General features: G+C 39.7%; 1 protein-coding gene across 1 annotated transcript in view; it reads right to left on the bottom strand.

The window, feature by feature from the left end:
• Positions 1 to 25289, bottom strand: part of DDX31 (DEAD-box helicase 31) — a 2738529-nt gene that overhangs the window by 1943353 nt on the left and 769887 nt on the right. The window contains exon 4 of the mRNA XM_044057921.1: positions 1048 to 1091. Within this exon, the coding sequence (XP_043913856.1) occupies positions 1048 to 1091 (44 nt within the window). The remainder of the gene's footprint in view (positions 1 to 1047; positions 1092 to 25289) is intronic.

Below are 25289 nucleotides of genomic sequence, written 5' to 3'. Positions count from 1 at the left end.
TTGTCTCAATGCTGTTGCGAGTCCTAGACACTTTGAAAGTTATATATGTTTATACATCAAATGTCTCTACAGAAGATTCAGCCATCTCGGAGTGTAAGACTCTAAAAAGGGTTTCATCTCAAAACTCTAATCTTACTGAGAGACTTCAGTATTCCATTGGACTGACAGAAATATCTGGGCAGCATGACTGACCTGAACCCAAGTGTCGAGCCATTATACTTCTGTCCCAAATCGTTGGCTGGACACAATAAACAATACAAGCAAAAACAAGTACATCATACGTTACTGGTTGTCACAGCATCACGGGGTGAATTGTCATGATGGAGTCTGTGGTTATGTCCCTGGACTCAAGCCCATATTCTCTAGATACATGAGAGAAAAAAAGAGCAAATTTGCCAAATGATCGACACCTGATCTTAAGGGAGATTTATTACATGGAGAATCACCTGGACAAACCTGGGAAGCCCAGGTGAACAGTGAGGGTTTCTTGATGATATCTGATAGAGGCTTCAGTAAAAGTGAGGAAATGGGCCACTCATTTCAGAGTATCCCAGCTAACACATGAATAAAATAAACAACTACTATATATTCCTTTCTTTTGCATGAAATCCTCCGCCCATCCTATTATGACCATTTATAACACTAATTATAAAAATTAGTATATCTGCATGACTATCATAAAAATGATGTAAGGTAAAAGTTATTATATTGTGCAATCTGACACCCCACGTGAAAATGAACAAGGCTGCCACACACAAAGCATCCAGCTGCTAAGTACTGAAAAATACTGAGTGCTGTCTATATATATTATTAAAAGGCATAAGCAAAATCTTCCTTTCTTGGTATATTTAGTCAAAACAAAGTCCATAAAAGTGACTAGCTTGGCCTCCAAGTAAGCTGACAACTAGGCAGTTTTTAGTCAGGGTGTTGATGGCATAAAACCTTAAGCAAGAAGGTGTGAGTATGTATGCTTTAACTGCAAGGGGTGCACCCTGCTAGCATTCTCAGTAAAGTTAATTAGAAAATGCATAATACAAAGGTTCTTACCTTGTCATAGCAGTCAACTTCAAGACATTTAACAGTGTTGCAGTCTAAGGGAAAATGCAGAAATAAAATTAGTTAATTCATCTTAAAATAATATTTTGCTTTAGAAAAATCTCAAAGACATTTCTCATTATTTTGCTTTTAACAATATCATGTTAAACAAGTTGTTGTTGTCTTTTGGCTTTCCCCAGTTAGGGGTCGCCACAGCAGAACTCCGGTCCGCTAATGATTGGCAGTAGATTTTCACGAACGCCGAGGTGCCAGCTCAACATTCAACTTTCAACGAAGGCACGCCCATTTATGCATATCTTTCGAATGCCCACCCAACAAACGCAACAAAAATATGTTTCAAGGAATTGCAAAATTAATAAAGACATACAACAGAAAAAAAAAGTACCACACCTCTTTCACAGAAATTACATCAAGGTCAATAAAAACATTTTCAGTTCAGAAGAATGAACTCAGCTTGATCTCAGATATGAAAGGAATAACAAGGCATTCATTAATTACATCAGAAAACTGAAAGGGAAGAGCTAATGCAACACATTATTTATGAAAAAACAGTTGCAGAACATACCAAAACCTACCTGCTGAAAAATTCTTTGCAAACTTAATGATGTACAGAAGCACATGTCAAAACAGCTAAAAGGGACAAAGTGAGACTTCCCTTGTATGAAAGTACAGCTGTGTGAGAAACTCACCAAAACAGTAACTGTTCACATAGTGCCACTTGTGCAGAAATGTTCCTGACAAATGGTAACAGCTGCTGGCAGATATCTGCCCTAATGGTCTGACTCCAGAACTTTGTCGACATCTTGGTGTGGGACAGCCCTTCCCCAATGCAAGGAAGCATGCCTGCACCCCCAGATAAACACGCAGTTGGCCTATGCCATGTTCAGTTCTTTTGCACTGGTGAGAAAAGACAGAGGGAGCAAGCAGACTGAAATTTAAGTATACACATGGTGACAACTGGACACAAGGAGAAGAGGTGCAAACACTAATGTCACAAGACTAATCCCATCTGTAGCCTTCATGTACCTTTCTGGTGAGCAGGTAGTACAGACAAAGAGGAAAGGAGATGCTGCTTGGGTTATTCACCATCCTTTTGGTACCTCAACAGAAGGGAGCTGTCGCTGCAAAAGTGATCCTGCTCAAATACTTAATATTATGATGAAGTGTACAATGATTTTTGTATGGATCACTATTGCAGTACATTAACTGACAAACGAGTAGATTCCCACATCAGTATCCCCTGAGGCAGAGACAGGCATGCAGACAGCTCCTAAAAAAAGTCTTCCTTAGAACAGGGCTTGCAGAATCACTGTTTTGAATCCTGCTCTGCTTCTGGGCTGTGCAACAAACTTGTAGTGCTTGAAAGAACACAAAACTGCATCACAAATACTCTGCAGTGAGATGTCCTTCAAGTGGGCTGCAAAGGTGGAAGACTCCCTGAAGAAGTGTACCTTTACCTGCACCTGCAGGATCTCTCCATGCTTTTCATAGCACGTTATGCAGTTAGTCAACCACTGGGGCATGGTTTGTTGAATCATTGGTTTACTCTGTTTTGCTGGTACAAAGGAGACAAACACTGTGTGTCTACCTGTACTCCAATCTCCTCCCTAGGTAGTATCGGCTCTCTACTGAAATGTCGATACTCAAAACGCCAAGTTTAGACAAGCCAAAAAAAAAAGCCTGAAAACGTAGCAGAAGAGTGAATGCCAAAAATCACTCTTTTCTTTAAAACTTCTTTTTGCCAGGGGGGCAAGCCCCCCCGAACACCTCTCACCCCCCCCCCAACTTATATATGCCAACTCTGAGATCAACATACACTGGAGAAAAGGGAACAGTCCACGAAATGGCATCTCAAACTTAGTACATGTGAAGTCCTATCTTTTGGCCATTCAGTCTCCACGTTTCGGGACTCACCCTAGCAGGTTCTGACATATCATTTGGTTACCAATAGTATCAGAGTTACTTCCGAATGTGTAAGAAATGTAAATTCCTTCATCCCTTACTTTGTGCTGGGGAAAGAAGAATGATAGCTGGATTGTTTGACTGATTCCAGAACTCTGGTGGTTGGCATAACGGTTAAGGTATTTTCCTTACAGACACAAGGTTCAGAGTTTGACTCTCACTCTGGGTAAAAATGGCTAGGCTTAAAAAGGCCCCTTGGGGTCATTAGCCCTATAATTATCTATTACCTACCCGTGGCATGAGTTAATAAGGGTCATAGGTTGTTACCTGACTTGCAGTCCAGAGGACCATTGAGGAGCCTAACCCAAATTCCCAGTTACCTCCAAGCACTGTCTGGTTAAGTGAATTGCTCTAGATCACAAAGTATGCAAATGAAGGCAGAGGGAATAAAACCCTGCACCACAGGAAATACAGCACACAGTCTTAACCCGATGCGCCAACTGCCAGACAGCAAAAGAAAGAAGGATTAATTGCAAGACTAAACCTGTCCTTATGGATGAGTATGAATGGTTCTTTCCACACAATTTATTTATTTACCCTTTGTTGACAGGGTTAGCCCCCATAGTCCAATGGCCTCTCTTCAACCGAGATCAGAGGTGGCCTGGACGCTGAGGAAACTTTCACAAGAGAGCGATGGTGAATGTTTTCAGGTAGTGAATGGAGGAAGACAGTGACTTGTATTTACAGTGTGTGTTATTGTCAGCTTTAGATACTATGTCTTCTATATCTGCAAAAAGAGGAACGAACAGTACTGGTTATCAAGGACTTTGCTACATGAAGGTGGTTTATCTTCTGTGATTTTGCAGTGGCTTATTAGTGAACCAGATTAGTCAGAGTCCCAAGCCATTCCTTGGACAGATGTGGATCATTCTTCTGTGCATTGTTTGTCTGCCTTAAAGGGAGCATCATAACCTGTTTCTGGTCCGGCAGATAATAAGGAATCAAAAGCAGTACTTTGGTTAAAGTCAGCAAGTGAACTTACTGAAAGGAGTTATGCTGCAGTGTTGGAAATGACAATGAAGGATACTTTGCTGCTGTGAAAAAGGCATTATGTTTGAATTTCAGCTAAAACTACTGGGAAATTTCTCTGTGTGGAAGTCTTTGGTAAACACACTGGGATTTAAAGTAGTAGATGTTTGTTCCTTGATTCAGTTAGGCACTGAACTCTTTTTATGAACTGACGTTTGATTTGTTAAATTCCTTGCATGCAAAACTGAATACACACAATAATAATTTTACTGGGACTTCTTATTCATGAAGACTTACAATTCCATACTGATATTTTCACGGAATCAGACATAAGACAATATTGCTCTGGTTTATGTCCTGCTGTACATAGTGTTACTAAGATTTCTGATGAACAGACAATCAAGACTGGTGCACTGGATGTGTGGATTCCTTAAAATGAGCATAATACTGCTTTACGATACACCTGCTCTGCGATTAACATACAAGGGCTTAGGGGCATTATGCTATGCTAAACAGCCCAAAAAATGCCTTTTATTGTAGGTCTGATGCATATTTGATTGCTGACTGTACAAAACGCATTGTGGTCAGATTGGGCATATTGTCGAAAACGGTCTTTTACTTTGTTCTGCATGCTCAGCAGAGGGTCATGCTTTGTTTGATTGCCTGGCAGAAAGGGAGGAATGGATCTGTTGTGAAGAATGCTGAATTAACTTGTTTAGGAGAAAAGTTAGGAAGGATGACAAACTGTTGTGGTCTACTTGTGAAGATTTTTCTGATGCACAGGTGGGAGACACGGTGGATGTTTCTTATGTGGTACAAAAGGAAAGTCTCATATCTACTTGATATAAATGGGAGCTTGCTCAATTTCTCACATGTTAACTGGGGGTACAATATACGGTTAAGGTAAGGAAAGTTCTTTACGGATATTTCTGCTTCTCACAGGCTCTGGATGCTATTCTCATAGATGGGGAGGTTTCTTTGGCGTTAGACCAGTCTGTTACGCCTAATACGGGGAGAGTTTGAAAGAGTGATAAAATTAAGAATGAAGGCAAGGAAAATACGCAAGTGGATGTCGGTACAGCAGACAACGAGAAGTAAGAGGATTGCAGGAGACGTGTGCAATAGTACTTGGGTTAAGAAGCAGAAAAATAAATTGCTAAAGGAAAAAGATCAAAAAGGTGAAGTCTGAATTGCGCTATTTGTTTTCCGAATGTTAACAGTGCTGTTAATGGAATAAAATATTTGTTGATTTTTGATTGGTGCAAGTCTTTTTGGTCAGATTATCATGTGTCTGTCTGTTGGATGTTCAATAACTACCATCAGCTCAGAAGGAACAAGCAGCAGTGTAAGGATACTTTTTTGCAGCATGAGCCTGGACATTTGTTCAAGAAAGTACAGTTGTGTAAGGTGTGCTTTCCATAACATCAAATGCATGAATTCCTCACTGCTGCAGTAGGGTTTTGGCTATATGGTTTGTACTCTGCCTAAGATACAAAAACTGGACAGCTCCACAAAACTCTAGCTCCCTCCCACACTTACACATCCGACTGCTAATTGATCAGTTCTATGAAGGGAAATCACCAGAGTGTAGAAACCTTCAGGACTTTCTTGCCCAAAAAGAGAAAGTGCTTACTTATTCTGAACCTCTAAAACATATAATATAGACAAAAAGTTTTATATCCAAACAACTAACTATATGCAAATATAGGGAGAGTGGTGGGTGGGTGTGACTACTGCAGCAGTGAGGAATTCGAACATCTACTATTATGACAAGTGCAACTTGCACAACTGTACTATATACACAGGAAAGGGAGGGAGGGTGGGTAAGGCTACTGCAGCAGTGAGGAACTCAAACATCTGCTGTTATGATAAATGCAATTTACACAACTCTACTATATACACAGGAAAGGGGATGGTGGTTAAGTACGGCTACTGCAGCAGTGAGGAATTCGAACATCTACTGTTACAAGTACAATGTACACAACTACACTATATACACAGGAATGGAATTTATGGCTACTACAGCAGTGAGGAATTCAAACATCTACTGTTACAAGAAGTACAACTTACACAATTGTACTACATACACAGGAAGGGGATGGAGGATGAGTACGGCTACTGTAGCAGTGAGGAATTCAAACATCTACTGTTACAAGTACAACTTACACAACTGTACTATATACACAGGAAGGGGATGGAGGATGAGTACGGCTACTGTAGCAGTGAGGAATTCAAACATCTACTGTTACAAGTACAACTTAAACAACTGTACTATACACACAGGAAGGGGATGGAGGATATGCATGGCTACTGCAGCAGTGAGGAATTCGAACATCTACTGTTACAAGTGCAACTTACACAACTGTACTATATACACAGGAAGGGGGTGGAGGATATGCATGGTTACTGCAGCAGTGAGGAATTCGAACATCTACTGTTACAAGTGCAACTTACATAACTGTACTATATACACAGGAAGGGGATGGAGGATATGCATGGCTACTGCAGCAGTGAGGAATTCGAACATCTACTGTTACAAGTGCAACTTACGTAACTGTACTATATACACAGGAAGGGGATGGAGGATATGCATGGCTACTGCAGCAGTGAGGAATTCGAACATCTACTGTTACAAGTGCAACTTACGTAACTGTACTATATACACAGGAAGGGATGGAGGATATGCATGGTTACTGCAGCAGTGAGGAATTCAACATCTACTGTTACAAGTGCAACTTACGTAACTGTACTATATACACAGGAAGGGATGGAGGATATGCATGGTTACTGCAGCAGTGAGGAATTCGAACATCTACTGTTACAAGTGCAACTTACGTAACTGTACTATATACACAGGAAGGGGATGGAGGATATGCATGGCTACTGCAGCAGTGAGGAATTCGAACATCTACTGTTACAAGTGCAACTTACGTAACTGTACTATATACACAGGAAGGGATGGAGGATATGCATGGCTACTGCAGCAGTGAGGAATTCGAACATCTACTGTTACAAGTGCAACTTACGTAACTGTACTATATACACGGGAAAGGGATGGAGGATATGCACGGCTACTGCAGCAGTAAGGAATTCAAACATCTACTGTTACAAGTGCAACTTACGTAACTGTACTATATACACAGGAAGGGGATGGAGGATATGCATGGCTACTGCAGCAGTGAGGAATTCGAACATCTACTGTTACAAGTGCAACTTACGTAACTGTACTATATACACAGGAAGGGGATGGAGGATATGCATGGCTACTGCAGCAGTAAGGAATTCAAACATCTACTGTTACAAGTGCAGCTTACACAACTGTACTATATACACAGGAATGAGATGGAGGGTGGGTACGGCTACTGCAGCAGTGAAGAATTCGGACATCTACTGTTACAGTAAGTACAACTTACAGAACTGTATTATATACACAGAAAGGGGATGGAACATGGGTGTGGCTACTACAGTAGTGAGGAATTCGAACATCTTCTGTTACGCTAAGTACAGCTTACACAACTGTACTATATACATAGGAAGGGGATGGAGGTTGGGTATAGCTACTGCAGCAGTGAGGAATTCAAACATCTACTGTTATGGTAAGACTATCCAACCTGGATGGAGGAAGGATACAGATCCAGGAATCCTTGAAGAATTGTTGTAGCAAAGCCCATCTTTGACCCAGTAAAGGAATTGAGTTTGTAATGCCTTTTAGAGTCCACCACTTTGAGTATGCCATTGTGGAAGCCAAGGCTCTAGAAAATGTACTGATCTAGTTTTCTAAAGGACTTAGTTCAGTCAATATAATACCTAAACTGCCTATGCACCCAGAGTGTGTAGAATCTTTTTTCCCTGGTTCTGAAGGTCAGGACAGAAAACTGGAGATTGAGGGCTTGATTCAAAGTAAACTCTGAAACAATTCTGGACATAAACAAAGGATTTGCTCTTAATGTGACCCTATCCCTATAGAAAAGCAGACAGGGTTTACTTAGCATGATAACTGGCAACTCAGACATTGTTCTTGCAGACGTCTGAGCAATAAGGAGTGCATTCTTCCATGCAATGACCTTCAAGTCCAGTTGATGAGCTAGTTCAAAGGGAGATGTTGTTAACTTTTCCAGCACAAAGTTAAGAACCAACAACGGGCCACCTATTTTCTAGGAGCCTAAGATGTTTGATAACTAACATCAGCTCATAAGGAACAAGTAGCAGTGCAAGGATACTTTTTTGTAACATGAGCCTGGACATTTGTTCAAGAACATAGGTGGTCCCTTCCTGGGGAGAATCCATGGGCAGATATGCTGAGAGGAATAAGAAAGACTAGAGGAAAGTTAACTCTCATAAATATTTCTGAACCAGTGCTACATAATCCCTGATAGGACCCTACTTATTGGCGAGACACCAACTAGAAAATCTTTCCCACTAGCCGATAGAAGATCTTGTAGCAGTTTTTCTTTCCTCCTTTAGCACCTGCTGCACATCCTCATGAGAGACATGGGTAAATGGCATCAAAACTGAATAATCCTGGCAGTTTAATGGAGTTGCTTGAGACTGGGGTGTTCAAATTCTCGTCTTGTGTGAGTAGGTCCAGTGTGTGCGGATGCTTATGATAAGTGCCCTTGACCAGTAACATAAAATAGGAGAATCAATGTTGTTTGGGCCAAAAGGGAGCCAGCACAATGACTGCTGGAAAGTCCTTTTGAAGCCATAGACTTACCCTGGATATCAGTGCAAAGGGCGGAAATGCATAAAGAAACATTCACGACCACTGGAATGTAAATGCATCTGGGTTTAAATATACACCTGTTACAGTAGTAAAGCCCTCACCTTTAACCACAATAAATGTGCATGGCTGGGCAGCAGAGTGACTCAATGGAAAGAGCCGTAACTCAGCTCCAGATCCTATGGCCGAATGCTGACTTCCAGTCACTGTGTGTGTGGAGCTTCCATGTTCTCCCTTTGTCTGGCATGGGTTTTATCTTGCAATTTATTCCCACTTCCCAGAAAAATGCTAGCTGACTGGCTACACAAAATTGTCCTTATACCTGTATTATCTCTACACTTTCAGCCCAGATTGTGTCTGTAAACTATCTCTGGACCAGCCTATGTAGCTGCTTAACAAATAATAAATGCAATAAAATAAGTGTCATGAAACTTGGCAAAAAGGCCATCTATATTGTGGATACAAAACAAATTAATAAATACGATCAAATCATAAAAAAGACGCCATCATTAAATACATAGAGACAATGTTAGAAAACAGTTTAATCTCTTAGAAGACTGCATCCGCCAAGGTCAGGATCTATGTTCTGTACTCATGCCAGTTCTAATGGGCATGTCTAGCCACGTCAGAGTAATCAATGTACCAGGGGAACAACATGACATGGTTGAAAAAATGAACAAATAAGAAAGCCTTCATGAGCTGTCATCATTATGTTGAGTTAAGATGTGACCTCTGCTTTTTCTACAATGGAATATCTGACCTGGTTCTGAAAGTCCATGCCTGGAATACACTGCAGAGGAGCTAACATAAGAGTGGGCACCCTAGTACTTAAAGCAAATGGTTATTTTATTTATTTTTATTTTACATTTGTTAACTGGAAGGGTCCGACTGAACATAGGTCCATTTTCAGTGGAGGCCCGGAGAGAAAAGCTCCATGTTACACTATTAGCATTTATACATTTCTAAGCTTTCTTAATGGCATGTTTAGGTGTTACAACATATCAAAGTAGTACAAAAATGAAAAGTTACACAGCATGCAATGCATCTAGTAAAATAAATAATTAGTTGACTGAAATGATTTTTTCTCATATACATTCTCATTCACATATACATTTATACATTCACATTTGCATAGACATATATATATGCTCACACCCACACATCAAAAAGTATTGAGGTAAGACCAAGATGAGGAGATCTAATAAGGTATATACCATTCTCAGATAGAGATTGTATCCTTTTATCAGGTAAGATTTAATAGTATACAAGAGTTGGTATGTTTTACCCTATTGTTCTGATGCTGAGTTTGGAGGTAAGTGTAAACATATTAGCAAGGCTATGTAAGGAAAGTGTTAGAGAGTAGCAGAATCGTTACAAATGTGCATAGTTATTGTTTACCCTGGGGAGTAGCAGGAGCAAAGCCAATTGTTTGAATAGTGGGATTTCAGGAGGTATTTGAATTGGGTACTAGGAGTAGTGGCAGTTATATGGCTTGGGAGTGCGTTCCAGTTTTGGGCTATTGTGCAGGCAAAGAGAGACTTTCCTGCTTCATTTTTATGTCTAACTACATGAATGAGGTTTTGGCTGCTAGATCTTAGGGCTCTAGTGGTGGTGTAGGGCTGAATTAGTTGCTGGGGTGCAGGTGTTTTCTCTGGGTAGTATTAGAGTGTATGTGCTACTGAGACTTGATTACGTCATAGTAGCTGAGGAAGCTCCAGCCACTTGAGTTGCATTAGGGAATGACAGTGATGGGACCTATACGTGGAGTCTGTAGCAAACTTGGCAATCTTGTTGTAACATGATTCCAGTTTGCAAAGTTCGGTCAGGTGAAGATTAGTTAGGATAGGGGAGGCATAAAGAAAGACGGAAAGGAGCTGGGTTCTTACAATAGTGACTTTGGTCAGTTTAGTCATGAACTTTTTGTTTCTATAGAGGAGGCCTAATTTTCTGTTCACCTTTTTGATGGTTTGTGCTATGTGGATATCAAATCTCAGGTGATTATCAATCTCTACTCCTAGTAGTTTTGTGTGGTTGGTTGGTGTGAATTGAATATTATCTCCGGAGTTTATGATGAGGCTATAATTTAAGGTAGGTGATCTGCCAGGTGTAAACATGATTAGTTTTGTTTTCTTGGGATTAAGATGAAGTTTTATGTTAGAAAACCAAGTTTCAGCTAGAGTAAAGTTCTTTTGGGTAAGGGTATGTAGTTCCATAATGTTGGGGGCAGCAGATATTATGGTGGTGTCATCAGCATACTGTACTACTGAGGCAGTGGGCAATGAAGAAGAGATGTCATTAGTGAAAAGAGAGAACAACAGTGGGCCAAGGATTGATCCTTGAGGGACTCCTATGGATATTGGTAAGAGGGAGGACATCTTTTCTTGCCAGAGGACTGCTTGTTGGCATTCTGATAGGTAGCTGTGGAACCATAGTATAGTGGAGGAGCATACGTTTAGACTAGATAGAGTATTGAGGAGCATATTGTGATTAATCACGTCAAAGGCTTTTGATAAATCCAGGAAAATGGATGATACGAAAAGGCCTTTGTTTCTGTAGTGGTTGACTCTGTTGGTGAAAGATAGAAGAGCGTTGGTGGTACTATGGGAGGATCTAAAGCCATGTTGGGAATTGGATAGTAGTTTGTTTTATATTGTAATATTAGAAATAAATGACATGTATTTCATAACATCTTCCAAGATTATGTAATAAGCTCTAGTTTACAATCAGAACTCAAATGTCATTAACTTCCGTCAAAAATAATCTTTACACATACACAAACATTTACAAAATATTCATAACAGCATGTACATTCAGAAATAATGCACAAGTCTCAGATTTTCTTAGTCACAAATGAAGTACACAATACTCACATTTATGCTCACATTCATTGAAAGTGCACATCTGCACGCTCAACCAGGCAATAAGTCTGAATTTTAGAACAGTTGCCACTCGTGTAACATAAAGCTAAGATCCAACTCTTACTTTTATTTTCTAGAGTCCTAAGAACACACTGGATATGACAGTTTCAATTACATCCAAGGGTTAGTTTTCAGATGTCGAGATATTCAGGAGGCAATTTTGTGCAGCAGTTTTGGACAGAATGACTGAGTGCCAGAGGAAGTCAGCCAATGCCCCTGTAACAGTTGCATTTCTAAGTGTCCTTTAGGAATTTGAGCAGCTTATTTCTAAATACAGTATAGGATACAAGATTGCCGGACTGTGCTGGGCATTTCAGTTTTCTGGAACACATTTGGAGAAGCTTTTTTTTTTTTTCTTTAACAACTATGAGACCAAATGTTGGACTTTGATGTTGAAGGGTATTGTCACCTTGACCTCTTAGCATGTATGAAGATAATTTTAAGAATTGTTTCTTCTATGGATAGGGTGGTAAGTGTCATACATTGGTCTGAAGGCAAAGCTAATTAGCTGGACAGTGGAATGTGCTGTGATAGGTAACCACTTGGCCCTCTGAATGGGTTCATAGGTAGGTACTAGGCTATTGGCCCTGGGGCCTATACAAGCCCAACCAAAAATGTACTCTGGCTTTTGCCACCCAAGAAAATTATTTTCCTGTGTCACTGTCGAGCAGAGCCACAGAGATGATCCCCGGGGTGAATTTCCTATTTTTCATCCAATCATCAAGATTTTTCTTGAAGAGTGCTAATGAGGAGCTTTGTTTGATATAGATAGGTAGTTTATTCCAGAGTATGGGAAGTCTCTGGGACAGGAATCTATCCCTCCGGCATGTTCTGTTTAATGTGGTGACAAGGTTCAGGTCCCTAGAGCGTGTAGCTCGGAGGGATTGGGATTTCTTTACGTGGAGCATGTCCAACAGCTCTGGGTTTGACATAGCTTTGTATGTTAGGCAGAGATCACCTCTGAGTAGGCGATATGCGACGGAGTAAAGCTGGGGTTTTTTGAGACGGTCTGCGTAGGGAATCTGTTTGAGGTCGGTAATCTATTTGTGAGGTATTTCTGCGGCCTTTCCAGTTGTTGTAGATGTCTTGTGAGGTACATACCAAAAGGGGCATTGTACTCTACAATGAGTCTAATGAGTGATGAGTAGAGGGGAACAATGACCTCTTTTTTTCTGGATGAGAAACCTTTTGTGATGAGGTGTGCCACGTAGAAGGATTTCCTGACTACTGTGGCGATGTGATTATCAAAGGAGAGACTACTGTCCACCTGTGTCCCAAGGTCTCTTATCACACTTTCAATGTTAAGTATACTACCGCCTATGTTGTAGTTCATGGGTACAGAGTTTTTACCAAAGGGGATGACAATGCACTTTTTGGCATTGAGCTTGAGGCCATGGCTTTGACACCAGGCATCTGTCTCAATGAGGCCCTTTTGTAGGATGTCCACATCGTTAGGAGTTTCAATTATGGCTCCTAGTTTGCAGTCATCTGCGAACTTCATTAGCCAAAGACCTTCGGTGTTACCTGTACTTCAGAGAAGTAGATACCAAACAGAAGAGGACCCAGGACTGAACCCTGTGGTACTCCACTTGTCACTGGACTGAAGTCGGATTTGGAGTCTGCTACTTTCACAGTGTGGGCTCTGTCAGTGAGCCAGTTAGCAACCCATCTTGTGACATAGGGATTTATACCTAGTTTAGTGAGTTTATCTATAATTCCAGAGTGGGGGGTGGTGTCAAAAGCCTTGGCAAGATCTAGATAGGCTGTGTGAACCACCTTACCCTTGTCTACGGCTTTGTGACTGCTTCAAAGAAGTCTATCAGGTTTAGGAGACATGATCTGCCTTTTACAAACCCAAACTGGGTGGGATCCAGAGTTTGGAGATTACCAGTATCTTGGTGTATAAGTTCCATGATGATACGTTTCATGGCCTTGCAGACCAGGCTCATCAGGCTAATGGGGCGGTAGTTCCCAGGGTCCGTGGTGGCTCCCCCCTTGTGGAGTGGGATCACCATTGCTGTGCGCCATTCAGCAGGCACAAAGCCTGAGGTGAGGCTATGATTGAACATGGTACTTAGGTGGGGTGCCAGTTCGTTCTGTAGTTTGTGTAGAACACAGCCTGGGATGTTGTCTGGTCCCATGGATGCTGTGTTCTTGGCTTTGGAGAGTGTGGTTTTTACCTGTGCAGCCATGATTACAGGAACTTTGCATTCTTCCGGTATAGAGATGGGCTCTTTAAGGGGTGAGAGGGGGGTAAAGTTAGCACTGAATCTATCTGCCAGGATGTTGGCAATATCAGTTGGGTCTGTATATTTAGTGCCATTGTGCTGTAACTCAAAGCAGATCTGAGTGTTGCCATTAAGATTCTTGACATAGCTATAGAATGCTTTGTGGTTGTCTTTAGAATCAGTGGAGATTTTGTTTTCTAACTAGCTTTGAAGGATTTTATCAAGGATCGCAGCTTCTTACTGAGGCTGACCCGGAGCTCCTCCACTCATGGGACTTTACTCTCTTTTGCAAGAGTTTCTTCCTTCTGTTGTACAGTTTGTTTATGGCAGGGGACCACCAGATTGGCTTCCTTTTTTTGGAGGATAGCGTCTTGGTTCTGTTTGGGATAGTACAATCCATGCACTCATGTAAGTGCTTATAAAGTGCAATTGTGTAGGATTCAGTAGTCGTAACTGTATTGTCCATCTGCATGGGTGTCATGAAGTTCACCACTTCTGCTTAAGAAGCATGAAGTTGGCTTTGGAGAAATTTTTTACCATGGTTTCCTTAATGGGGGGTGGAGGCAGTATGTGGATATCTAGGGTAATTAGCTTATGGTCGGAGCAGACCAATGAGGCGTTAACATCACGTGTGGAACACCGGTCACTCATATTGGTAATGACTAGATCCAGGATATTGTTGCCCCTGGTGAGGGTGTGGATAAGTTGATCCAGGGCATTGGAGTTTATGAATTCCAGAAAGCGTTGAGCGAAGGAGTTGGTACCCGAGCAGTTTTCCCAGTTAATGGTGGGGTAGTTGAAATCACCCATTATTAGGGTGTTTGGTTGAACCCTAATATTTTCCAGTACATCAAGAAAAGAGGAGTGGGAATCCTGGGGCATGGTGGGTGATCTGAAGCAAGCTACAATTTGGATTGCAGTTTTGCCCAGAGTTAGTTGCACTTGGATCACCTCGGCTGCATTATGCTGAGCAACTAGCCTGGAGGTGTGGATATCCTTAATGAATATGAACACACCTCCGCCTTTGGTGTTCCGGTCCAGGTTACATGGCCAAAAAGTGTGGTATGAGTTACAGCCTGGTAGTGCAGGGGTGCTCTCTGGACCCTTGAACCAGGTCTCAGTCACTGCACAGATATCGATGTTCTCCATTTTAAGGAGTGCCTCAAGTGAGTGCATTTTGAGATTTAGACTTCTAGCATTGAGTAGCATCACCCTCAGTTTTTGCTTGCCTGTTCCTGTTACGGTGGTGAATTTGTCATTTGAACCTTGCCTAAAAAAAGGCACTATAGGGCCGGCAAGAACAGGGGTATTCAACTCCAGGAGAAAGATTAGGAAATCTACAAGTTCTGCTGAATGTTCTTTGTATCAGTGTGCATTTTGAGGGGAATAAAGAGCTATTAGGGAAGGGTATACTCAAATATTGGTAAGAATATATTTTATTTTGGTCACAACATTTCTACCTAGTCGAGTAGGACGACTAGCAATGGCATAACCTTCACTAAGCTGCATATTTTCCTTGTTTGTTTTCTTATCTGTGGGGTCTTTAAATGTTACAAAAGTATCTTGACAACAATCCAGGTTATATTTGTCTGGATATGGATGGATAAGGGGTTGTGTTGTATTTTTGTCTGTGTTCCAAACATTATCTCTGCAGTTTTAGAAGGGGTTAAGGACAGAAAGTTAGTAGTGAACCATTCCACAGCTGAGAGAATTCATTTGCTAGATGTGTTTACATGGTGGATATGATAGGCCAAGACATACTGAGGATTATGTCATCTGCATAAAGAGTGATATTACTGGGGGATGGTAGAAACAGTATCATTTATGGGAGGGGGGAGAGACAGAGACAAGCCCTCTTCTAAGCCTCTGTTAAGAGCCATTTAGTAAGTCATACTTTTTTTACGTGTTCAAGAAGTTATGCACATTTAAATTTTTCAAGACTTTTATTACAGAACACAAACTGACATAGGTCTAAAATCATGTTGTTTCACAAGGAGAATCTAAATTGTTTTGGCTAAGATAACTGAGAGGTTAAACATATGAACAAAGGGACAAGCTGACATATGCAGAAATGATGGGTACAAAGTGGGGATTTACATCCAATAGATTTTGGACAGACTTTATACTAATTTCTGTAAATTATATGGACAGGGTCAGGGGTAGATGAAAAATCTGGACCCTTAATGTGTTGATCATGCCTAACATTATTTAGGCTATACTGGTCTGGGAGATATTTGTACTGTCTGTATGTACTGGAGTAATGGCTAATGTTTTGAATAGGTTTACAGTGGTATCATTTACTTCTAGGTTCATAGTCAACAACTAGGCTAGACTAGCTGCCCTTGTGCACCATTTTAAACCTACCAAATTGTTTTTTCAGAGGTGAGAATCAAACCCTCTACCTTGCATTCACGAGTTAAACACCTTAACCGTTATGCCAACATTCAACCTGGGGATGGATATTTTTTTTTAAACAAGAAACATATTTATTAAATTATCACTTATGACATAGGCAATCATACATATATATAAATGAAACTAAACCATATTGATATAATCCCAATTGCATTTTACATCACAAACCATACTGATGTAATCCTAGTTGCAAACATTATACAACACTTATGATCTACCCAATCATGGCCAAGCATTACATAGCTCATTCAACTCCTGCCTTCTTTTAAACCTCATTCCTCCCCTGTATATTTTGCTCCCACAATTCCCAATTTTTCCTAGGTAGTTTGCTTCTACCCTTTTTAACGATCTCAGTTCTAGTTGCTTTCTCTCTCTCTTACTATATTCACTACTTCTAGTAAAGTTGGTTTAAACTTTGATTTCCATTTTCTAGCAAAATACATTTTTTGGCAGCCACCAGAATTACACTCAGCAAGGCCTTACTCTGTCTAGGCAATTCCCATTCTGTATCATAGCTCAGAAAAAATCATTTTCATAGTTACACCAATATGCTCACCCAGTATCTCTGACAGAGTAGTCTGTAGGGAGTCTTTAAAGTCTGCCAACTCATTACACTCCCAGAAAATATGTTCCCAATTACCTATTTTTCCCCATTACTCCTCCAACATTTGCTGTCTACCAAGAAAAATTATCTGGACTCTTACTTTGGGTATAGAAATATCTATGTGAACATTTCCAAGCAAAAATCCTAAATCTTCTAGATTTTGTTGAATATCTGGGAGACATACATATACCCCCCCCCCCCATTGTATTGTGCCTTTGCAAATTGCTTATCTAGTCTCTCTTCCCAATCCTTTCTAACCTCCTTTGATTGATTTTTATAGTTATAATGCAGTATTTTAAATGGTCTACTAATTATTCCTTTTTTAATGGTAGCTTATGCTCTAGATTACTAAAAACTCTATTAGTACTGGTCTTTCTTTTAGGACCCTGATATTTATTTCGCTTTGCCTATACTCTGATATCAATCCTTGATAAGGAAGGAAATCTCTAAGTAGCAGTCCAAATGAATTCTTGGCCTCTTCCCATTGCATTACCTTTTCCTCTCTAGTTATTTGCTACCAATACCTTGGATCCTTTGCCAGCTTTCTCCAGTAAATTCCTAATCCCTCTTGCCTGTTGCTGAGATTCTACCAAAAGGGATAACTGCAATTAGGGATATAGGGATATATTTAGCTTGGAAATGCTTACATAGATATTTTTATAACACAAGTAGACTACAGTGAATTTTTCTCAGGTAGACAGCAAATGTTGGAGGTGTGACAAGGAAGAAAGAGGTAACTGGGAACATATTTTCTGGCAATGCAGTGAGTTAGTGGACTTTATGGATTCCCTGCAGGATGTGCTCTCAGAGATGCTGGGTGGGCAAATTGGTGTGATAAGGGAGATGACTTTTCTGAGCTATGATACAGAATCAGAATTGCCTAGACATGTTAAGGCCTTGTTGTGTCTAATTATGCTGGCCGCCAAAAAAGCAATTACTAGAAAATGGAAATCAAAATCTAAACCAACTACACTAGAAGTAGTGAATATAATAACACATATAAAACAACTGGAATTGAGATCTTTAGAAAATAGTAGGAGAAAACAACACAGGAGAAATGGGAATTGTGAGAATAATACATAAAGGGGAGGAACGAGGTTTAAAAGAAGGTAGGACTTAAATGAGCTATGTAATGTCTGACTGCAAATTATTGGGTAGATTATATGTGATGTATACTGTTTGCAACTGGGGAGTGTGTCAGTATGGTTTGAGATGTAAAATGCTTGCAACTAGGATTATGTCAGTGTGGTTTGCTTTCATTTATATAATTGTATGATTTCCTATATCATAAGTGATGGTTTAAAGATGTTTCTTCTTTAAAAAAAAGGAATTAAATAATGTATGTAATGTTGTGTAGGTTATATGATATCTAACAATATATGTCAAGTATAATGTTTGTAAATTTGAACTTGTTAATACAGTTTGACTACTTTTATGTAAATGTGATTGTGCTTATGTCACAAGTAATAATTCAATAAAGATGTTTAAAAAAAAAGAAATGGGCCTCTTTAGGTATTACAGCTACTACTGCTTTCTTCCAGGATGCTGGCACTTCTCTTCCTCTTAAAATACTGTTTAACAAAACTTTCCAGATCTTTATCAGTTTTTCCATCCTAGCTTTCAAACGTCCACAGGAATGCCATCTATTCCTGGGAACTTTTCTGTAGATCAGTTATACATCACCATTTTATCCCATCTCCTCCTACCCCACTGTTAGTAATTGAGCTTCATCTACCTCTAACCTTGGCATATTTAATTCTTCAAATAAACATTTCCACTTGCATCTTTTCCTAATTTCCATATTTCTCTGCCTTATACAGATTTTCACAGAATGTCCAAAATATTTCTAATACCTTTACAGGATCCCTTGTTACCTTCCTTCTTATAGGCTCCCTAAGCTTGGAGACCGCCCTTTCTACTTTCTGTTGCCTGAGCCATTGTGCTAACGGTTTTTATGCTCTAGAGTTATTAGCAAAAATCCCAGTTGTTTAACAGCACTCTTTCTGAACTCATGCATATTATTGAGGTGATCCCTTATTTTCTGTTTACCATTCTGCAGTTGCGCCTCTTATTCTTCTGTGAGATTCCCCCTCTTCTGCAATACTTTAACATTTTTCAGTCCCTCTAAATAATTCTTGTTACTGTTTAAACATCTCTCTCCTTCATTTCCACCGTATTTTTAAACTCCACTTTAATTTTAACCCACTCCCTAGCTATATTTTTAGAAGTTTCTATCTTCTGTAATAGCTCCAGAGGATGTCTCTGGGGACCCAGAAGGGAAAGTATAACAAAGGAGGGTAGACTTTTGAAAAACATTATGAGAATATTTGGCACAAAAGATGTAAATTCAATACTAGGAGTTCAGAGTGACTTTACATATTATTTCCCCAAGATACAAAAACTGGGCTAGGCTAGACAGAGTTTATATTTAACATGAACACGTCCATTTAATTGAGGGTCTTGATATGCATCCAATAACTATCTCAGACCACATGCCAGTAATTACTAAAATAAAAACACAGGGTAATGAAATAAAAATGAGACACTGGCACTTCCACACCTACCTACCAAATAGAGAGGAATTTTAAGAATGGATAGCGAAAATGATTTAGGAGTTACTAGGGAGGAAATAAATTTCTTCAGAAAATATAGCTAGGGAGTGAGATAAAAAGAAAATGGAGTTTAAAACACGGCAGAAAGAAAAAGAGATATGGTTAAGAAGTACCAAGAATTATTTAGAGGGACTGACAAAGGTTAAAGTATTGTGGAATAGGGGGTCTCGCACACAACAAAAAGAGGTGCAACTGCAGAGTGCTGAAAAGTGGGATTACCTCGATAATATACATGAGTTTAGAAAGATTGCTGGTAAGCAGCTTTTTTTTTCTGTAATAACTCCATAACAGAAAAAATTTTAGCACAACGGCACAGGCAACAGAAAGTAAGGATTGTTACCAAGCTTAGGGAGCATATAACAAGGGAAATAACCAGGGATCTTGTACAGGTATTAGACATATTTAGGAAATTTTATGAAAATCTTTATAAAGCAGAGAAATGTGGAAATCAACAAAAAGTACAAATGCAAATGTTTATGGAAAAATTAAATATGTCAAAGGTGGGGGTAGATGAGGCTTGATTACTAACAGTTATTATAAAAGGAGATGAAATAAAAATGGTGATGTATAACCAACCTACAGGAAAGTCCCCAGGAATAGATGGTATTCCTGTGGAAGTTTGGAAGCTAGAAGGGAAAACAGATACAGATCTGGAAGGTTTTAACAGTATTTTAAGATGAGGAAAAGTACCAACATGCTGGGAGAAAGCAGTGGTAGTTGTAATACCTAAAGAGGGTAAAGATCCATCTGATCCAGCTTCATACAGGCCCACTTTGATTTGAAACTATGATTATAAATCATCTATGTCTGTAATGGCTAAAAGAATGTCAAAGGTGATTTCAAAGGTTATAGATATGGTTCAATGTGGTTTTGTGGAGGGGAGGCAAACATTTGACAACATTAACAGAACAAAGATGACCCAGAGGGAAGTGGAATGTAAGAAAATACTACTGCTGTTGGTTGGTCTTGATGCAGAGAAAGCACTCAACAGAGTAAGCTGGGATTTTATGACCAGGGAGATGGAAGCATTTGCATTCCCTAATAAAATAATACATTTGATTAAGAGGAAATATGAGGAACTGGAGGTGAAATTTAAATGGGGTGTGGGTTCTTCCCTGATATGTTTTGTCTGTGCAGAGGAACCAGGCAGGGGTGTCCTCTTTCTCCTCTGTTATTTACACTATACTTAGAACTATTAGCAAAGAAAATAAGGGGCTCAGAAATTCAAGGATATAATTGGTAAACTGGGCTTTAACTGTAGATATTCTGCACCTGATAAAACCAGAAAAGGACATTTCAGAGTTGTGGAATATTCTGAAACAATTTCAAGTCTTTCTAGGATACAAAATTAATGAAGATAAAACAAAGGCTATAGTTACAAACTATGTATCCACACGTGAATTGGTTCAGCAATACTCATATTTATGGGGACATGATAAAATTAAGTACCTAGGAGTATGGATTAAACAGGATTCTTTTGTAGCAACTAAGGATATGTGGGAAGAAACTAAACAAAAGATTTACAAAAACTGAGAATTTGGAAGCTCAGTTTTATGGATATGGATAGAAAGATACAAACGGTGAAAATGTTTTTAGACCCTTTAGTTTTATACACAGGTCATGCAAATTGTTAATCAACCAGAGGAGAAGTTCTGGATTCCAATTAATAAAGAGATGCATTAATTTATCTGTGAGGGGAAACAGGCAAGAGTCAAGTGGGATAAATTCATCCTTCCAATAGAACAATGTGGTGTGGGATGACCTGTTTGAAGGGGTACTTAAGAGCAACCCAGTTAAGGCTCCTATACATAGCACAATCAGAAAGGTATAATTCAAAATGGAAAGAGATAATGATGAAATGGGGGAAGCTCAAGAAATAGAGAGAGATTTTTTTTTATGCAGATCCTTACAGAGAATAACAATAACTATACAGAATATTATACCCTGACCAGATACCAACCTAGCTAACAATAGGAAAAACAATGCTCCTACTTGAGAGTGAACCTACAAGCTACCCTAAAATTTAAAGACCGATAACTTGCCTTCCAACTACGTAAAAACAATACACCGGAACTGATGGCGACAGAGTTTATAGTCATTTAGAAGAAAATTCAATCATGGTAATAGAACAAAAGGGCAATAAAAGAAAGTCATATGGAACAAAGGATCATCTGTTGCTAAATAAAGTCATAATGGAGAACTGTAAAAAGGGGAAGAATCTACATATGGCATGGACTGACTGCAAAAAAACATTTGATAGTATCCCTTATAAATGGATAAAAGAGTGCTTAAAAATGTATAAGATACATCCTACACTGATCAGCTACATTACAGTGACATTGAAACAGTGGCAGACCACTTTATAATTAAGCCATGATAAAGGAGAAATTATTATTCCAGGGATAAAAATGAACAAATGTGAATAAAATTTAGTGAGGAATATTTTAGAAGACTGAAATTAATCCTGAAAATAGCACTGACATCTAAGAACAAAGTTCAAGATATAAACCAATCTGCTTTTCCTTTCCTAACTTACAGTTTTGAAGTGACTGACTGGCCCCAAAACGTCCTGGATAGATTAGATGGGAAAACAAGAAGGATACTTCATGCTTGCCAAATGATTGATAAAAATCAGTGCATACCAAAATTATACATTCCCCATTGCAAAGGAGGTATGGGCCTCCTTGAAATTGATTACATGCATAGATCTGCAATTATGAGACTGCACACATGTGCTGACCTCACGACCTAAACGTAGTGAAAGTTTTGAAACATGAGGAGACTAAATCGAAGATGACTTCCCTGCTTAGTTTAGCAGAAGAATACCGACGTCAAGCAAGAATGGAAATCAAACCAGAAGTATGTATGTCTCCAACTGAATGTGCCAAAAAAAGATAAAGAATATAAAGTGAAGGATCAGACAAGAAGGCAAGAAATGTGGAAAAAGCATAAATATAGTTGCAAGTATAGAAAACTTCTGGAAGAACCTCATACTGATCAAGACTGAATGCAGGAATGGTTAAGGAGAGGCAAATTCAAACCAAAAGATAAAAGGTTAGTATTGGTGGCTCACGATAGTGGGCTACGCACACATTGGTTTACAAAGTCCACTGAACATGAGGGAGAAGTAGACAAATGTAAGTTTTGTAAAACAGAATTGGAAACAGTTGCATACCTCATTGCTGGGTGTGACATACGAATGGCAGAAGGACTGTATACTGAAAGGCATAATAATGTAGCAAGACTGTTGCACTGGGGATTGTGTAAACATTATGGTACTGAAGAAGCTGAAAAACACTGGAAACATGAGTCATACAGCATCATAGAAAATGATGACGTTTACGTCACATGGGATCACCCATTAACAACAGTACAAAAGATAGATGCAAGAATACCAGATACAGTGGTCCATGAAAAGAAGACAAAGGTAGCATTGATCAATGAAATAGCAACATCCAGTGACTACAGTGTCTTGTGTACAGAGAGACAAATTCATAAAATATCAGGATTTGCTGGCAGAGATGAGAGTAATATGGAAGAAAGATACCCAGACAGTTCCAATAGTAGTAGGAACAACGGGTCTTACAAAAAATAATCTACAGTCATATTTAGATACGTTACGAATAAATGTAACCCCATACAAATTGCAGAAGGAGTCATTATTGGGCACATTAAGGGTGCTGTGAAGAACACTTCTGGCTGACATCAAAGACTGAAACAATACTAATGTCATGAACTTTAATTATACTTTGACTTAGGAATGGGGTCTATTCCCATCATGGTAATAGAAACCCAAAAGACTTGGAGAAATTAAAAAGCGAGAAATGTTATACTCATAAGGTAGCCGAAAGTATTCTAAGTACTAAGCCAACACAGGAATGGAAAAAGGAGATTCTGCCAACAGGGATCACTGCAATTAGAGGCACAACAAATAGGCAAAAGGAGGTTGGAATTTACTGGAGGAAACTATCAGAGGAACCAAGGTATTGGGAGCAAATAATTAAAGGGGAAGGGTAACAGAATGGGAAAAGGACAAGAATTCATTTGGTCTGCAGGCTAGAGATTGCCTTCCCTGTGAAGGATTGCTATAGGCAAAGAAAAAGGAATAGGGAGATCCTAAGTGAAAGACCTGCACTGATAGAGTTTTTAGTAGAATCTAGAACAGAAGCTGCTGTTAAAAATGGATAATTAGTACAGCATATAAAAAAATGGATGATAGCTATAGGAATCAATCAGAGGAAGTTAGAAAAGTTTGGGAAGAGAGACTGGGTAAGCAATTCACAAAGAAACAATTGGATGACATACTTATGGCTCCCAAACATGCAACAAAGTCTAGAAGATTTAGGATGTTTTGCTTGGAAGGGTTTGCATACGTATTTCTATGACAAAGAATTTTTCTACAGGGAGACTGCAAATGGTCGTGATATGATGGGGAAGAAAGAGGTAATTGGGAACATATTTTCTGGAAATATAATGAGATGGCAGACTGTGAAAAATCCTTACAGAATACTCTGTCAAAAACACAGGATAAGCAAACTGGTGTAACTAAGGAAAGGTTTTTTTGAGCTGTGATGCATTCCTCCATTTTTAGTTGGGGAAGAAGTTCCTACTACAGTTCTCGACTGTTTCTTCTGCTCCTTGGGATCCACAAACTCGCTAAACTAGGTATAAATCCCTATGTCACAAGACGGGTTGCCAACTGGCTCACTGACCGAAACCACACTGTGAAAGTAGGAGACTCTAAATCCAACTTCAGACCAGTGACAAGTGGAGTACCACAGGGTTCAGTCCTAGGTTCTCTCCTGTTTGGTATCTACTTCTCTGAAGTACAGGCTAACACAGAAGGTCTTTGGCTAACAAAGTTCGCAGATGACTGCAAACTAGGAGCCATAATCAAATCTCCTAATGATGTGGACATCCTACAAAAGGGCTTCACTGAGACAGATGCCTGGTGTCAAAGCCATGGCCTCAAGCTCAATACCAAAAAGTGCATCGTCATCCCTTTTGGTAAAAACTCTGTACCCATCTACCACATAGGCGGTAGTCTACTTAACACCGAAATGATAAGAGACCTTGGGACACAGGTGGTCAGTAGTCTCTCCTTTGATAATCACAATGCCACAGTAGTCAGGAAATCCTTCTACATGGCACACCTCATCACAAAAGGTTTCTCATCCAGGAAAAAAGAGGTAATTTTTCCCCTCTACTCATCACTCATTAGACCCATTATAGAGTACAACTCCCCATTTAGTATGTACCTCACAAGACATCTACAACAACTGGAAAGGCCACAGAAATACCTCACAAAGAGGATTACCGGCCTCAAACAGATGCCCTACGCAGACCTTCTCAAAAAGCTCCAGCTTTACTCTGTCGCATATCGCCTACTCAGAGGCAATCTCTGCCTAACATAGAAAGCTATGTCAAACCCAGAGCTGTTGGACATGCTCCACGTAAAGAAATCCCAATCCCTTCGAGCTACACACTCTAGGGACCTAAACCTTGTCAACACAATAAACAGAACATGCTGGAGGGATCGATTCCTGTCTCAGAGACTTTCCATACTCTGGAACAAACTACCTAACTATATCAAACAAAGCTCCTCATTAGCACTCTTCAAGAAAAATCTTGATGATTGGATGGGAGATAGGAAATTCACCCCGGGGATCACTTCTGTGGCTCTGCTTGACAGGGGCACAGGAAAATAACTTTCTTGGGTGGCAAAAGCCAGGGTACCATTTGGCTAGGCTTATATAGGCCCCTAGGGCCAATAGCCTAGTACCTACCTATGAACCTATAAGTGAC

Source organism: Protopterus annectens, chromosome 16.part0 (genome assembly GCF_019279795.1).
Source record: "Protopterus annectens isolate FY-2018-M chromosome 16.part0, PAN1.0, whole genome shotgun sequence".
In the NCBI taxonomy this organism is placed as follows: Eukaryota; Metazoa; Chordata; order Ceratodontiformes; family Protopteridae; genus Protopterus; species Protopterus annectens.
The sequence above is the reverse complement of the archived record's forward strand: the minus strand, read 5'-3'. Positions and strand labels throughout refer to the sequence as shown.